This window comes from Sesamum indicum, linkage group LG12 (assembly GCF_026168435.1).
Source record: "Sesamum indicum cultivar Baizhima isolate 11 linkage group LG12, ASM2616843v1, whole genome shotgun sequence".
Classification (NCBI taxonomy): domain Eukaryota; kingdom Viridiplantae; phylum Streptophyta; class Magnoliopsida; order Lamiales; family Pedaliaceae; genus Sesamum; species Sesamum indicum.
This window is the reverse complement of record NC_142668.1, coordinates 11,330,748-11,343,562: the sequence shown is the minus strand read 5'-3', so window position 1 is coordinate 11,343,562 and position 12,815 is coordinate 11,330,748. Positions and strand designations below refer to the sequence as shown.

At 37.4% G+C, this 12,815-nt stretch overlaps 3 protein-coding genes across 4 annotated transcripts; 1 reads left to right on the top strand and 2 right to left on the bottom strand.

The window, feature by feature from the left end:
- Positions 1 to 7: 7 nt before the first annotated feature.
- On the bottom strand, positions 8 to 1,786 carry LOC105165481 (uncharacterized). The gene is made up of 2 exons (XM_011084507.3): positions 1,032 to 1,786; positions 8 to 191 (listed from the first exon to the last, which is right to left on the bottom strand). The coding sequence occupies exons 1-2, from the start codon at positions 1,530 to 1,532 to the stop codon at positions 144 to 146; spliced, it is 549 nt and encodes a 182-aa protein (XP_011082809.1). The 5' UTR covers positions 1,533 to 1,786; the 3' UTR covers positions 8 to 143.
- Positions 1,787 to 3,105: 1,319 nt separating this feature from the next.
- LOC105165482 (putative sodium/metabolite cotransporter BASS1, chloroplastic) lies at positions 3,106 to 6,102 on the top strand. Its single transcript, XM_011084508.3, has 7 exons — positions 3,106 to 4,061; positions 4,690 to 4,783; positions 4,865 to 4,898; positions 4,978 to 5,032; positions 5,188 to 5,271; positions 5,387 to 5,674; positions 5,775 to 6,102. Exons 1-7 carry the CDS (start codon positions 3,570 to 3,572, stop codon positions 5,955 to 5,957), a joined length of 1,230 nt encoding a protein of 409 aa, XP_011082810.1. The 5' UTR covers positions 3,106 to 3,569; the 3' UTR covers positions 5,958 to 6,102.
- A 262-nt stretch (positions 6,103 to 6,364) lies between these two features.
- On the bottom strand, positions 6,365 to 11,606 carry MPK19 (MAP kinase 19). 2 transcript variants are annotated; one of them, XM_011084509.3, is made up of 10 exons: positions 11,194 to 11,606; positions 10,027 to 10,435; positions 9,736 to 9,863; positions 9,531 to 9,590; positions 8,658 to 8,807; positions 8,417 to 8,572; positions 8,077 to 8,288; positions 7,884 to 7,985; positions 7,413 to 7,570; positions 6,365 to 7,151 (listed from the first exon to the last, which is right to left on the bottom strand). In XM_011084509.3, the coding sequence occupies exons 1-10, from the start codon at positions 11,218 to 11,220 to the stop codon at positions 6,676 to 6,678; spliced, it is 1,878 nt and encodes a 625-aa protein (XP_011082811.1). In that variant the 5' UTR covers positions 11,221 to 11,606; the 3' UTR covers positions 6,365 to 6,675. The 2 variants fall into 2 exon arrangements, with proteins under 2 accessions (XP_011082811.1, XP_011082812.1); XM_011084510.3 differs by having other exon boundaries at positions 7,422 to 7,570; positions 11,194 to 11,605.
- Positions 11,607 to 12,815: the final 1,209 nt, after the last annotated feature.

The window sequence follows — 12,815 nt, the reverse complement described above, 5'->3', positions numbered from 1 at the left end:
GCAGAAATACCAAGATAAATTCTTGCATTTTATGTATAGATAATCACACTGTCGACATAGTTTTACATGACTTTAGAGGCAAAACTCTGAGCTCCTCGAGGCAAACCAGAAGAAATATGCAAATTCCGGTGGCAAGAAGGTGATCACAGCAAGTCCCTCAGTGTAGTTCTCACCACTGCTGGTGGCTTCTCCTAGATCATTGTCCCCAAACAGAAACATGTAAGTCAACAAGAATCCAAAACATAGACTAATGTAGATGAAGTAGCTGGTGTTTCGATCCTTCTATGTTAGGTCACTATAATTCTTGATACTACGTTCATCATTCTAATGTAATAACCTATAGCTCATACAATTTGCTATCCACATGAACAGAAACCCACCTGGTTGTGTGCCCTTAAGACTGCATATGATAATATCGGTATTTTATTTTATGACATCATCATATGCCCAGTCCAACTGAACATTTACCCACCGAGTAGAGTTAAACACTATTAAAATATGAATAAATTACAACAAGTTTTTTTAATATTTGACATAATTATTAATACCTTTTGTTGTTATGGAAGTCACCAATACCCCTAATTTAACGGTCGTACAACAAGTAGCTCAATCCGTTAGTCTCCGCTAGGTTTTCATCCATTTTTTTTGTAGTGAATTGATCAAAATACCTTGTGGACTATAAATTATAAATTTGCTTATTTTTTAGAATTTTTTAAAATGTTTTGATGGACTAAGTGGAATTTTTTTTTATAAATATTCAAAAATTTTAAAAGAAAGAAAAAATACAGAGAGATAAAGTTGACAATTTCAGGACCTCCATCCAAGAGTTATACATTTTTATCAAACATCGACAGTATTGACAATTTTCAAAACTATTAAGATATTCGTAATTATGGCAAATTTTAGAAAAACTTGTTGCAATTCAGCCTAAAAGAATACTAGTTGATAGCATGGCCCCTAGGTGAGTAGGTAGCCAACTGTGTTAATGAATTGTTTGATCACACGTGATAGTATGGACATTTCGAAGTTACCTGCTCATGCACAATCCCTTCTTCACACTGATGAACTGGCATGCCTCTCTGGTCATACAGAATGAGCCCACTAAATCTTGGTAGCTCACACTTCTCACCCATCAGAATAGGCCTTTGCCAGACTGCCGAAGTTGAATTATGGCTCTGCCGGCCAGCATCCGCTCCTCCAACATCCCTCTTCACCAGCAAAGGCCTTGGCGTTTCCCTCCAACTACCCCTCAAGCTCTCCTCCCACTTACTCTGCCGGCTCCACCGTGCTGACCCCATCAAGACTTTCATGATCACTGAGCGCCACCCCGGGTAGACGAGTGGCTCAGCCAACCCCACCCTCTGAGCTGCCGCCTCCTTGCATGGTTCTTGATGCACACTTCCTTTTCTCCTTCTCTTCAATGCGACTGCCACGCATAGACCTATCACTAGGAAGGAAGTGCATGCAAACAACGCAATGGCCTTCTGTGTTGACAGCTTCCATTTGTCCTCCAAACTCCACAATGCATCCATTTACTGCCCTAAGGGGAAGAGAAGAGTGGTAGTTCTTTGATAAGAATGGTAGACGTTGCACAGTGGGGAATTTAAGCTTCATGTGAGACCACCGACGGAGTTGGGTGTATTTTGTGGGCCATTTTTAGGAATTATTTGGCTTCGATTAGCCGTTGGAAATTAATGGCTCACCGTTTTGAGATCTATCAACTACGTTCAGTCACGGACTGTTGCAAGAATGCAGTAAGAACTGTATTAATGAAGTAAAGATTCTAGTAGTAATGGAAGGGCATTCTTGATTTTATCTGCAGATAGCCTAGTGCAAGTAGCCATACAGCCAGCAGCACTATACTGGTCCAGTCCCGGAAATTTAACTCCAAATCTAACTTTCTATTACATTCAAACTCGTTACACGCAAGTATATTGTATTTTTTAGCAAAAATTACACCGATATTTTTTAAAAATTTGATATAATTACAAATATCTCTTCATTGTTCGAAAAATTACAAATTTCTCCTGATGTTTGATGAAATTATGTAATCCTTTGATGGAGATATGAAATTGTCAACTATGCTCTTACTGTACTTTTTTCTTTTCTTAAAGAAAATTAAAAAATTATAAGAGAAAAATGGATGGGGTGGATGAATTTTTTTTTAAAATTATTAAAAAATTATCCACTTAGTCAAAAAAAAATTAGAAAATTTTAATTAATAAATAAAATTATAATTATTAGTCTGCAAGGGTATTTTGGTCAGTTCATAAAAAAATGAATGAAAACCTAACGGAGTATAACGGAATGTGCTAATTGTTAGACGACTATTAAAATTAGGAGGGTATTGGTAATTTTACAAACAACGAATAGATAATCATAATTACGCCAAACCTCAGGGTTATCGTTGTAATTTATCCTATTTTTTATAAAATTTTATGAAAAGTAATTAATCATATGACAAGTACAATAACATCATGTGTAACATGGTTTAATTGAATGATCAAGCTTGATTTTGGTAACCAAGAATTTGATCAAGTATTTACTCCTTTTGCATGAAATTATAAATAATTACCAGATATTGCTAATTAAGGATTGAAAAACAAACAACAAACAAAACATTGAAGTGGGATTCACAGTGAGGTCAACGAAATTATATTTTTTAGTCCCATAATATATGAGATTAAATATTTTTAGTTCATAAAAATTTTAAAATGGTCTCATAATTGAAAAAAGTTGAAACCTTTGATCCCATAAAACAGATAATTAAATGTGTCGAGTTTTTTTAATTTTAAGATCATTTTAAAAATTCTATAAAACATATGACGAAATGTATTGAGTTTTTTCAATTTTAAAACTATCTTAAAAATCTCTTAAAATAATAACTAAAATTATTGAACTCCTATCATATACGACTCAAAATATAATTTTGTCCTATTTATATATCATGAGACAATAAATGTGGCATGACTCACAATAGGAAGAGTGGGCAGTGAAGGGATGGGCGATTTTGGGGGAATGGATCCCTATGAAGCAAGCGGTGGGTGATTTAATTGAACTTTGGGTATGTAAATTTTATGACTCAAATACTATAAACTTTCCACTATCAATTCAGATTAGCAAGTGATTGCCAGTTTGAACTTCAAACGGGCTTTGTCGGGAGAGGCTTTTGAAAGCAACGAGGCCGAAACATTAGATCCCTTCGTTGGAGTCTTGTTGGGTCAATGGCCTTTTTAGATGTATCAATTAGATTACAAAAACATAGCCAAATACATAATCCTCAACGTTGTCTAAAGGTTAGTAGAGACGCCGGTGATGAGGAGAGGTGAAATTGGAAATATTGGAGACCGTAACTGTCCTATACTGATTAATCTATTGGATTTTCTGTCCGTATCAAATAAAAAAAAAGGCAAGAATTCAGAACAAATAATGAATTTCACGTTGTTCATGAAGAAGCGAATCAATTGACAAGCTACAAGCTGTGACAGCCGCCGACCTCGCCGGCGAAGCTTTTCCGCGACCAAAGTTCGGAAGGTGTAGAATACCGCTGCTGCATCAAAGAAAAGAGAATGCAGACTTGCACTATCAGAACTTGTCGTGTTCCTGCACCGTACGATCGCGTCTACAGAGCTCCGGTTTCAAGAGCACGATTACAACTTCCCCCAATCTCATTTCCGGAGCTAAAACCCAGAAGTTTTCAACTCCAATCTTGTCTTGAGAAGTCTATTTTCGTGGTTTCACCATCGGCGCATCTGACTTCGAAGCCCAGACTGGGACCTCTTCGTTGCGGCAATTCGTCGACCGTGCTGACTACAGATAAGAAGAGCTGGATTGAAGTATTCGGTGAGGTAATCTCAACTGCTTTCCCGGTGTGGGTGGCTTTTGGGTGCTTCCTAGGCCTTGTGCGACCCACCTCATTCAATTGGGTCCAGCCCAAATGGACTGTGATGGGTATCACCCTCACCATGCTTGGCATGGGCATGACTCTGACTTTTGATGATCTTCGCGGTGCCTTGGCTATGCCCAAGGAGCTATTCAGCGGTTTCATGCTGCAGTATTCGGTAGTCTTCTGTTTTCCTGCATTTTTTACTTCTCTACTTTTCTTGATTTTCTTTCTGTTTAACGAGTTTTCGATGTTTCTTCTGATTATCAGTTAGCTTAACATTGATTTGTCATGTTTACTTAGTTAATATCTGGAGTTGTCTGTTCATTTTTGTGTCTCTGGGTACTTCGGCTTCTGCTTGATTTCATCTTTCTTGGAAAGCTTACTGGGAATGTATTACTTACATTGTTATTATAATCTATGGTGGCATATCAAGTGAAACTCCAACTCATGATTTATAGCGGCGGGCGATTCGATGGCTTGTTATATCAATGGTGTTTGATGCTAATGATTTATTCCAAATTAGTTTTGGCAAGTGTTCAACAATCGTGTACTACATGAAAAGCAGAAATTGATCATGACTGTCTGCTGAATAAGAAAGTAAAAAATAATGCAAACTCGACTGATATGTTCTAGATGGTGACGATTTGCTTTCTGTCAGCATAAAATTTCTCAACCTTCTGAACTTTGATGTTCTGGAAAGGTAAAATTTCATTTCATGACACCACCATACTATGTATAATCAATTCGGGTAGCTATTTTTCTTAATTATTAATGCGCACTTAGAGGGGAGATTTGCATGGCAGGTGATGCCATTGTCTGCATATTTTGTGAGCAAGCTCCTGAATTTGCCATCCCATTACGCAGCAGGCTTAATACTGGTAGGCTGCTGCCCTGGAGGTATGCTACATGGGCTATCATCTACACGTGTCATCTCGTACTAGCCTGCTGTTTTATAAATTTCCATCTTTTTTCTTTCAGGCACAGCCAGTAATATTGTTACGTACATCGCACGGTATGTGAATCTTTGCAGTAGCAGTTTTTAATTCATTGAATGTGTTGATGAGAAGTCCTAACGACTTTTTGTGCAACAGTGGAAATGTGGCTCTCTCTGTGTTGATGACTGCTGCAAGTACCATAGCTGCTGTGGTAAGTAACTCATACTTGTTCAGATTTCCGGAGGCCGAGTTTGAAGGCGTTTCTGTTGCCTCCTCTTTGCGCTGCTCGTCTGGAATTGTTTGCATCTATTACCTGAAAACGGCAATAGCCCCTTCTCTTAAACCTAGTGTTATCTCCATGTGCAGGTTATGACCCCTTTTCTCACAGCAAAGCTCGCTGGGCAGTATGTTGCTGTAGATGCAGCTGGTCTGTTCATGTCAACTTTGCAGGTCCTTTTTAGCTCAACTATTTACTTTAATTTCCGTATGCTGATTTTTCACGTCATTGCTGATGGATCATCAGTTTCCATATAATGCATTCACAGCTCTAGACTACATGTTCCAGGTTGTGCTTCTTCCTGTTTTAGCTGGCGCATTTCTAAATCAGTATTTCAAGAGCCTCGTTAAAATTGTTTGTCCATTAATGCCACCCATCGCTGTAGCAACTGTTGCAGTTCTTTGTGGAAATGCAATTGCTCAGAGCTCTTCCGCAATCCTCATGTCTGGTCAAAAAGCCGTCCTGGCCGTTGCTCTTCTTCACACATCTGGGTTTTTCTTTGGTTATGTACTCTCAAGAATGCTTGGAATTGATGTATCCTCTTCAAGAACTATATCTATTGAGGTTGGAATGCAGGTATTCCAATATTCAACAATGAAAAATTTTCTGAATCTTTGTGTTTTTCAGCAACCTCGGATATACCATCTCATTTGTTTGACTGTTTGTGATATTCCAGAACTCGGTGCTTGGAGTTGTCCTTGCCACACAACACTTTGGGGACCCGTTGACTGCAGTTCCCTGTGCTGTTTCTAGTGTGTGCCACTCAATCTTTGGCAGCGCCTTGGCAGGAATCTGGAGACGAAGCATCCCCAGTAAAACTGAATACCTGCAAAACAAGGCGGAGAACGAAGACAACTAGCCCCAGTTGGAACTCGGAGGAAGTTCTCATTGTAATTTGTTTGTGTTCCTCTTTTTGTTGTATGAACAATACATTTTGAACTTCGGTGCTTGTGTACAACAATGCTCACTTTTGGTGGGGTTATTAAGTTAGAAATTTCCGTAAACCAAGTCTGCACTGTTTCCAAGTTGAAGTACTATTTAAGTGATGAATTGTAGGCGCCAAGTATGGAAGTTAGGATTTCTTGAGTAAAATTTTAGTACCTAAAAACCAATTTTTTTTCCTAGACTATCTTTTACAATTTTAATTTTACGGGTCTCTGTCAAGTAAATTATGGCCCGGCGCAACGATATAGTATGGACTACATAGTATTACAAGCAAATCAATTCCGAAGATTTCCTAGGAAAGCGAGCACAAGACTGAGGAGATTGAATCTATAAAAATATATATTTATAGATCAATGATGAAACAATTGTTTCTATACAGGGAACTAAAGCCGGAAGGCGAATAAACTAAACTAAAACTAAAACAACAGCCTGCTCATCACAGAGAGGACTAACCAAATTGACGGTGGGAATCACTTGACATTTCCACGAATATCATCACTCATCACCTGGGGATCTTCTTCACTCACTTGCAAAGCTTTATGCTCTTCAGCATCCCTTTCTCATTAAGTCATTAGGGAATCCGGCTCTCTTTCACCCGAGATATTACTTCACTACTCGTGACAGAACCCCTTTTAAGTCAGTCCGAGCTGAATGGCACCTACCTCTCGATGAGCAGCAGCCCCAGCTGCAACAAACTGAGATTGGGCTTGAAGTAGTTTAGCATCAATAGCAATTTGACTATTCAACATGCCTGCTTTTGCTGGTGACTGGTAGTATGGATTGCTATTAATGTCGAAACTCATTCCAGGGCTCAATTTAGAAGGTGTGTACTGATGTTGTGCTTTACAATCAATTTCAATACTCATGCCATTTATTGACTTGACTGGGATGAATTGCTTAGGGGGTTGTTTGACTTGAGATGCCTCTATCCCAGATTCCATCCTGAATTTCTCTTCATTCTTCCCCGAGTTAGTCCTATAGAAACAATGTGGGGAGATCGACTGAGGAATGAGAGAATTCTGGATATATGCTCTTCCGTCATGAGAATCTCTCAGAGATCTAACATTCTCATATGGTAAAACTGGTCCCACTACTCTTCCGGGCTTGGCTGCAAAGTAAAAGGCAACGTTGTTAGAATAGAAAAGACAAGGCATTGCAGACAGATAATTTATAGCCAATTGAATTTCTCAAGAGAAAATTGAGAGAGGCCGGAAATTAAATCAACAGTCGTCTTCCAGAAATAAAAGGGGAAACTGCGTGATTATCTGACTTGTTAAGAAAGCTCAATTGCAAGGTTGCATATATTCTCTCTGGAGAGTTTCATTTCATAAACTGACTACTAATGAGAACACAGAGAGAAATAGGAAACCTTCGATACCATTGGGCACCCGTGGTGGTGGCCTTGAAACCTTTGATATATTCCCTGAAATGACACCTGCAGACGTTTCTCCAGTAATTTGCCGGTTATCAACTGCAGAAACATTTGGTTGTGTTTTGGGAGGAATGGTACAAGAGTTTATGGTAGACCTGCATAAAAGCAAAATACGGTCATACAGTTGATTTACACAATAGTCGCCCTATTCTTTTGTTTTGACTGTATGCAAATGTGTTGATATTCATGAATAAAGAAAAAGAAGAGATCATCGAAAACATTGTTAAAATCCTCAGGAGGAGAAATAAAGACTCTAAGGTGCATCATTAAGGCATTTCTTTCGTTGCTGAAAAGAAATCTGGAAGAGCTTGAACAAGCATTGAGTTATTTTGACATGTTATATCATAATAGAAGCATATTGGCTGAAGTAAGAGAACTATTAGATAAAAGATAAAGTCCAACTCTAACCTTGGAAGAGAAACATGCTTTCTCTCTGGAGGTATCACAGGCCCACTTTTCCCAACATTTTCCTCAAGATAGGCAAATTGCTTCTTGAAATGACCAATGGCACTACATAACACAAAGAACACCATTATGATTTGACAGATCATATAAAGGTTGAAAATCATGCGGATAGGCTACAATTGCATAGTTTCCAAACCTAGGGTACAGAAAACTTGTGCCACCAGTTCCAGCCATGTAGTCCTTCAACAGTTGAGGATGGTACTCCAATATTTCCCTAAATATTAATTCCCTGATATCTTCCTTTGTCACTCTTCGTCGCTCGAATTCAAACTCCAACTTTGAGATTGGCTGACAAGAAGGCTCCCTCTCAATTTTTGCCAACCCCTTGAAGTAAGGATCAGCTAGTGCCTATAACCAAATAAACTAAAATCAGTACAAGACAATATAGCTGGACCACACTTGTGTCCGAATGAACAAATGTTAGATCAAATACAGAAAATTTAGTGGAAATGCAATGCTTATTCACCACATAGTACCTCTTCAGCGCTTGGACGATCCTTCGGATCAAAAGCCAACAACCTTTGCAACAATTTGAGCGCCAATGGATCTGCATTTGGAAATTTCTCAGCAAAAGGCACAGGGCGCTTCCTCCTCATTTCGGTTAAGTACTTCCTTGCCTTCTCATTACGTACCTAAATACAGAACACAACAATTAGGTCCACACCTTGGAGAATATTAAGCACAGTAACATATTACACAAAGGGTTATGTTTCGCACTCCAGCAATTGTATCTGCTGATGGTGTTCCAAGAAGATCAGTAATCAGATCCAGTTGATGCACAACACTTTTTCCGGGAAACAATGGCTTCCCCGTCAAGACTTCCGCAAAGATACAGCCTATGCTCCAAATATCGATAGCGGGTGTATACTGCAAGAAAATATGTAAAATACATGAGACAGATTTAGATGAATAAATTAAGAAAACCCTCCAGGAAATTGATGCAACCTGACACAATTACCTTCTGCAGAACAGAAATATCAACTTCCAGGAGAGTTCAATAGTCCTCCCTGAACAAGAATTATTTTAATCTACAATTACTACTCACTTGATGCACTCCAAATACATGTAAGACAGAAAAGAAATCCTTATACACCTTAGTATCTTGCACCACTTTCCATCTTTCCACTGAGAATTAAGAGACTATGAAACAATGGCAAACTCACAAGACCTAAATGCACTCAAGCTTCAATAAACACCTTAAAAGTAAAGTGCAATGAAACCAGCAACATTATAATCCCAAGAGGTGATGTGGGGCCATTTATGGTTTTCAGGGGCAAGGTGCTAAGGGGTGAGACAATCTCTTCCCATGATGCCAATATCAGAAGATAAGAGAACTCTATACAATAAGAAACGCAACAAGGCCAAAATATTAAACCAGCTGATTCAAGGAGGGTAGGATGCTGCGTCAGGTACACCAATGCTGAATGGCCAACTAAGTGCACCAAAATTAATGATACAACACAGCTGGACAACATCAATTAAAGATGCTTTGATTGATTGAAGTATCATAAAACCATGATTCCAGCACCTTGAAGTGAAACCTAAGTTCCACAAAGGAATATAAGAGTATATGTTGCTACATTTTCTTACCTTGGAGAAGAAAGAGCCACACAACTCAGGAGCCCTATACCATCTTGTAGCAACATAATCCTGCATGTGAGACAAATCATCAGAAACGTTAGCAGTTGAAACACAACCTTCAAAATAACAAACAAAATACAAAGTGACATTACCCATAAACAGGCCGACAGGGAGTTATTGACAGGATGATAAATTCAAAGGTCTTAGAACGTACCGTCCAAAAAATTGTTGTTGGAGTGTCACTGAATGCCACTCTAGCTAGTCCAAAATCACATACTTTGAGTTTGCAGTTGGCATTTGCCAATATATTCTTTGGTTTCAGATCCCGATGATACACATTAGCTGAAAAAAGTGTAATGCATAAAAGTATGAACAAAGTGATGAACCACATCCAAACAACAGATACCCAAGATCAACATAAGATAAATAGAAGCAACTGAGTACGGAAAACTGCAAGCATACAGTGTGAGAAAAGCTTATTCAGATAGCTCATTTTCTTATGTACCTGTATGCATATATTTCAGTGCCCGTAGCATCTGATAGAGAAAAAACCGGTGATGCTCATGTGTCAAGTCATCATTAGCTTTTATGACTTGATGAAGGTCCGACTCCATAAGCTCGAAAACCACGTAAATGTCTTTAAAGTCCCGCCTAGAAGGTGGTAGCATGATCCGCTTAATTTCAACAATATCAGGATGGCGCAAAAGGCGAAGCAACTTAATTTCACGCAAAATCCGGATAGCATCAGACATATGCTCAAAAATGTCTGTTATTTTCTTTATTGCTACTTTTCCCCCAGTATGTGTGTCAATTGCAGCACAAACAACTCCATAGCTACCTTTTCCAATAATTTCCAGAATCTGGTATCTATTGGCATCTCCATAGTCAGTAAAAAAATCTGCCTCTTTGGGGATCTGCAAAATAAGTGGTGTGGTTAGGAAAGTTGATAGTGTTTGTACCAAAAAAACAAAAAGTAAAAACTGTTTAGAAATTAGAATTTCAAGAGTGGTACTTATTCAACATTTTTTATTTCACAAATTCAGAAATACTCACCTTGTCATGGTTCAAATGTATATACAGTTACGGTTACTACATTCCTATTTTTGCCACATATAGACCTTGCAAAAGCAATTAAACAAGCTATTGCTAGGTAAACTTATGAATCGCAAAGATCACTGGCGGAAATTCCGATTTTTTTTACCATATATTCAAATAGAAAGATATTACTTACTAATCTCAAGAATTTCCAGCAATTTCTCATGTTCTTGAAGATCATGCAAAAACAATTTTTGACTGCATACCAGACAGAACCAACTCATATAGACAAAAAGAAAGAAAAAACTGAAATTTACTTCAAATTTCACTCCGAGCAAGTTGGAATTTTTCAGAGATCAAGACATCTTATTTTGCGATCTAGACATATTACAACCGTCCATGTGGTCATCATCGACCAAAACAAAAATCAAGCTTCGCAACACAAACTAAGCTCTCTTCTTCACCAAAACAGAAGGGGATATCGTACAAGGTAGAGACTTGGGAACCTTTGATCATCTTTCTTTCAAAAAAAAAAAAACTGAATTCCAGTATAAGAGACAAAATAACAACACAGAGCGCCACCAAAAAAAAAAAAAGAAAAGAAAAGGCAAAGCAAGCAACAAAAACAACAACAAACCTTCTTTCTTTGATCTTGCACCTGCATCTTTCCTCCTCCTTTCTCAAACAGTCTCAGTAAAAGACCGCGTCCTCTTCGTTCCTCGATCCGATCAGATCAAAGCAACAACCTGCTGACAAAGACACAGAAACCACAACGCCAGAGCTCTCAACAATAAATCGACGACAAAATGAACTAGAAGAGCTGCATTCGCATGAGTGGCAGCAACAAGTACAAGCGCAACCACCACCTCTCCAATAAATCCTCTCACAGCAAATCACTTGAGTGAAGAGATTACACAAACAAAAATCGAGAAAAACAAATGAAACAACAAAAAAAGATGTATTAGGGTTTGGCGATATGGAGAAAAAGAAAGAGAGAGGGGACCGGAAATGGAGAGAGAGCGGAAAGAGAAGTGAAGGTGAGGAGGGCGTAGTGATTTTAATACAAATGAAAAAGTTGGATCGTGTGGTTTTGCGTGTTTTCGGAATTTTCATTTTTCTTTTTTGTAAATAAAATTTGAATGACAGTAATGAGGAATTGTTATTATTATTATTATTATTACTGTAGTCAATGGGGACCGTTTGGTGGGCGAGTGGAGTGTGTGACGCTTACGTACCGACGTATGTATACGGAATTTTGCTTTATTGCCTTCTCACTCCACTTGTTCTTTACATATTTACTATTTACTCCCTACTCATAAACTCAAATTACATCTTTTTTTTAAATAATAAGCTGTATATAAAGTGATAAGTTAATCAGTAATCAAAATCGAGAATTTAAAAAAAAAAAAAAACTTTATATTTATTATTTTATCAAAAAGATATAAAATATGATAGAAAATTGTTTATATAACAGTAAATAAATAATAATAATATATTTTGATCCGCAGAGCAATATCTTAATCCAATTAATACATCAATACGATTGATAATGATGATGGGCGTGTTGCTTTTAATTTTTAATATACTATAAATATTAAATTTCAAATGAAAGAAAGTAAAATATGAGATATTTTGGTCAAGATTTTGATCCAAATATTGGCTTTTGCGTGGAGACCTTTGACGGAAATATATGTACAATAAGAATGCATGAAAATAGCATTTTGGTGGGAGACTGAGAAATGAAAAAAGAATAGTGACTTATTTATATTGATTGTGCACGCGTGCAATGGAAGAGACAATTGATAATTTCTTCAATGGGAGGAAGGGAAATTAGGAAAAGTTGCCTAGAGAAGTGGCTTCTTCAAGCTAAAGTCAAATTAACACATGTAACGTGTTTCATGCAATCAAATTCAAATTAAAATTGTTCGTTTTAATAATAAACGAGTTGGATTCTATTAGCGCAAATTTTTGTTAATAAGTATGTCTCTGAAGTATTAGAATTGTACTTGTTGAAAAATGTTTAATTAACTCTTACTCAAATAGAATTAACTTCATATTCAACGTGAAATGGTAACACTTGTGGTCAAAATAAAAACAAATATATAAATTGAACGAACATTCATTTTTCACAAATTAAGAAAAGGGGTCCATTATTTTATTTTCAAGATGGAAATAAATCACACATACCAAAATTAAAATCAAAGTTTTAACCAACAAGTTACTTCTAATGTAGTTGTTGAAGGGTTGTTCCTTTTAGAT